This window comes from Stegodyphus dumicola, chromosome 8 (assembly GCF_044657685.1).
Source record: "Stegodyphus dumicola isolate Sdum_Otavi_A_Nest chromosome 8, ASM4465768v1".
Taxonomy (NCBI): Eukaryota; Metazoa; Arthropoda; class Arachnida; order Araneae; family Eresidae; genus Stegodyphus; species Stegodyphus dumicola.
Window position 1 is genome coordinate 171042856 of NC_140775.1, and position 3563 is coordinate 171046418.

Genomic DNA, 3563 nt, shown 5'->3' on the forward strand with positions numbered 1-3563 from the left:
CAGATTTGTATATCCACCGTGATCTCAAAGTAGACATAATTCAAGATTATATTCAAACAGTTGCCAGAAATTTCTTCTATTCTGTTCTCACTCATCCTAAGAACTGCATCAACTCCCTTAGATGTTCTCCATTTCCCAGAGAAAAGCATAAATATCCATCTGACATTCTCCATCATTAACATATTTTACTCATACTAGACCCTTCAATTCACTGATTTGGACCTTTCACCGAAAAAAAATATGTTTGTAAAGTCTCTGGAGTTCATGATACATTGATAGCTAATGCTTCTATAAAGGGTATCTCTAGTAGCTCTACTGATAGCGTAATAGCTTATTTTGGGCGCAAGCGAACATTGTCTTTTAAAAATGGCAACGAGTGTTATAAACAAATACTGTTTACATTCAAGAAGCATGTATTTCGCGAAACCTTTGAAATATAACAGACTTTTGTCTTCTCTTTTCCTTCGCAGAAGTATTTCGATTCCTTCGAATGTCTGTGTACAGAAACTCAATAAGCGAACACTTTTAAAGTTGTCAGGCCCAGAAACGACTGATTATTTACAAAGTATGATAACAAATGACATAAAAAATGTTAAAGAAATTTCAACTTTATATTCCCTTTTATTAAATGCACGTGGGAAAGTTTTATACGACAGCATCATATATAGAATGGATACTAATGAATATTTAGTTGAATATGATGCAACTGCAGCGGAATACTTCCATAGACATTTATTAATGTACCGGTTAAGAAAAGATGTAAAAATACAACCGCTATCTGATTTGTGTGTTTATGCTTTATGTCGTAAATATAATAATAGTAATAAACATCCAAATGTTTCTGAGTTGAAATCCGTGTTGAATAATTTTACTAGTCTGGAAGGATATATATTGTCTGCAAATGATCCTAGGATCGAAGATTTGGGTATACGTATTATAGTTAGGAATTCAACCACTCTCCAGAAAGTATTAAATGAAAGTGTTACAGATAGTGATTGTTATACTCTATTGCGTTACAGATTAGGAATCGGAGAAGGTGTTTTAGATCATCCATGTGGTGAGTGCTTGCCATTTGAAACAAATGTTGATTTTCTGAATGGTGTAAGTTTTACTAAGGGCTGTTATATTGGCCAAGAATTAACTGCTAAAGCACATTTTGTTTTAACTGTTAGAAAAAGGCTTATGCCTGTCATTTTACATACAGAAAATTTAGAGACATTATTTCCACCAGAATGTGCTATCATAAATGAAACTGGACAGAAAATGGGAAGATTACGAAGTCATTTTCAACAATATGGATTAGCTTTGTTGAAATATGAAGAAAGTTTAAAGTCTGATTATCTTAAATTGAAAGGATTTGATTGGAAACTGGATGTCATAAGGCCCAGTTGGTGGCCTAGTGATTTAAAAAACAGTATTTAATTTTAATATAAAAAATTATACTTTTATCAAAATTATGTATATTTCTGAATAAGCTGTTAGATAAGTCTAATAAGAATATTGTAATAAAAAAAAATTTGAACCTCATCATAAAGATGATAATTATATTTATTCTCAATTGTTTTTTCAGAGAATGTTAGTAAATATTCTAAAGGAATATATTTATAATTTAAATTGAGCTATTTCTTTCTCCCTTTCCTAAAAAAAAAAGAAAGAAAAATATTAGTTTAATATTTTGTTTGCAAATTGTAATTGATCATCTAGTCTATGACTATTTAATATATTTAATTAATTAAATAATTTAATTATTTTGATTACTTAAATATGCATCATAATAAAATGATTGAAAAAATATGTGCTTTCTGAATATCTACATCCCATGAAATATCGATGTCAACTTTATGAATTAGCAAAAAAAAAAAAAAAAAAAAAAACAGTTGTATGGCTATCTTTATGGCTCATAGGCATTGTTCTTTTCATAAGTAATAATAAAAAGCATTTTATAACAAACAAATTTCATAAGAAATAACCAAATATCTATATTGCCAATAATTATATTTTTGTAGCCAGTGGATACTGTTCGGCAGAATGATGTTTAAAAAAATTCTTATTCTGCAAAATGATGTACAAAAGCTAGCCATGCATGTCCATATCACACATGCATTTAAGAACACATGTAAATCATGTGTGGAATGGACATTGCATAGGTTAGCTTTTATATATATTCTCAAAAATAGGCCCAAAACTAGGCTACCGAATATGAAATCATAGTAATCAGAAAGTACAAAATATCTTTAAAAGTGAAGAAAACCACATATAATACCACCATGATGTGGCATTCAGGCTATTTTTTAGCAAAAATGAGTAATTGCTGAGAATCAGATGTGTATTTCAATCCAAAACTTTATTGCCTGCATATCACATGGATGAAATAGTAAAAGAAAAACAAAAAATTTTTTGAATTAATGATAAGACACAAATGTAAACAAAACCCTGTGGGTGGCACAACCAAGTAGCAAAAAATCTCATGATCAGTGATGCCACTCGGAGGAGTTAATACTACATTTGTATTAAACAAAAACATCAAACATGTTTCAGTTATAAACTAATGTTTCCTACTATGTACAATTAATGAATTTTTAAGCTAATAGTGTTTTGGAGGATACTCAGATAACCGGCACTTGGCGAACTTCCTGAAATCGCGTTCGCCAACTTCGGCGATTCCGAAGTATCGATTTTTCCGGATTATAGATCATCAGTTTAAATCTGGTAAGATGGCATGCAGAAATTATAAAATTAAAAATATGAAACCGTAATTTATAAAATAAAGAGCAATATTGATCTAAAGGATATCAAAATTTACAAAAAGAAAAAGCTAAATATTTATTTGGTTACTTTATTAAACATTTCTTTCAATGTAAGTTGTTTAATTTGCTTCGTTTCATGTGATAATACTTTCTATTTAATTCTATTAAACAGACATAATTTCTTGTTTAGTTACAAAGTTCCGCTGTTCAAGTCCTATAATAGCTGTGTCGAGAATACCGACTAATTTGTCAATCGAAATTTTTTCGTTTTCAATAACCTCTGAGTCACTTTCCTCACTATCGGAAGCGAATTATAATGACGAGGAACTTGATTTAAATCATATCAAAGACCGAGTACATCGACATGAAATACTACATTTAGTAAAGAATTATAAGCCAAATAACATAAAAATATCTGCCCTGAAGATAAGGATAGTGCTGACAGATCAACTTCCAATTCATTGCGCGCCATGTCGTTTCCCTCCCCCCCACAGAGCAGCGTGAAATTGATAAACATATTTCGGAATGATTAGATAATCAAAGGATATGCCTTTATCCATTTTTTGCAGCAATTCCACTTTCTGTTTAATGGACTCCGAAAAATACGTTCGCTTTGTAGATCCTTTACATATTAGTAAATATATATTGGAAATTCTATTTGACATAATCGGAAGTTCAAGCTTACTTTTATAAAATTGCTCTTACAGTCTCCAAAAAATAATAAGCCGGATCCAATTCAAAGATTAAGGAACAACGCAATCTGCAACATTAACTAAAATAGATAATTAGATAATTTTAGCTTATATCGTCCGTTAT

At 30.2% G+C, this 3563-nt stretch overlaps 1 protein-coding gene across 1 annotated transcript; it reads left to right on the top strand.

Moving 5' to 3' along the window:
* The first annotated feature begins 373 nt into the window (after positions 1-373).
* Positions 374-1788, top strand: LOC118187023 (iron-sulfur cluster assembly factor IBA57, mitochondrial). Its single transcript, XM_035357208.2, has one exon. The coding sequence runs from the start codon at positions 412-414 to the stop codon at positions 1420-1422; it is 1011 nt and encodes a 336-aa protein (XP_035213099.1). The 5' UTR covers positions 374-411; the 3' UTR covers positions 1423-1788.
* The last annotated feature ends 1775 nt before the right edge of the window (positions 1789-3563 follow it).

Excerpts from the sequence above, each read along its gene's own strand:
- LOC118187023 (XM_035357208.2), top strand. The coding sequence starts at position 412 with ATGTATTTCGCGAAACCTTTGAAATATAACAGACTTTTGTCTTCTCTT.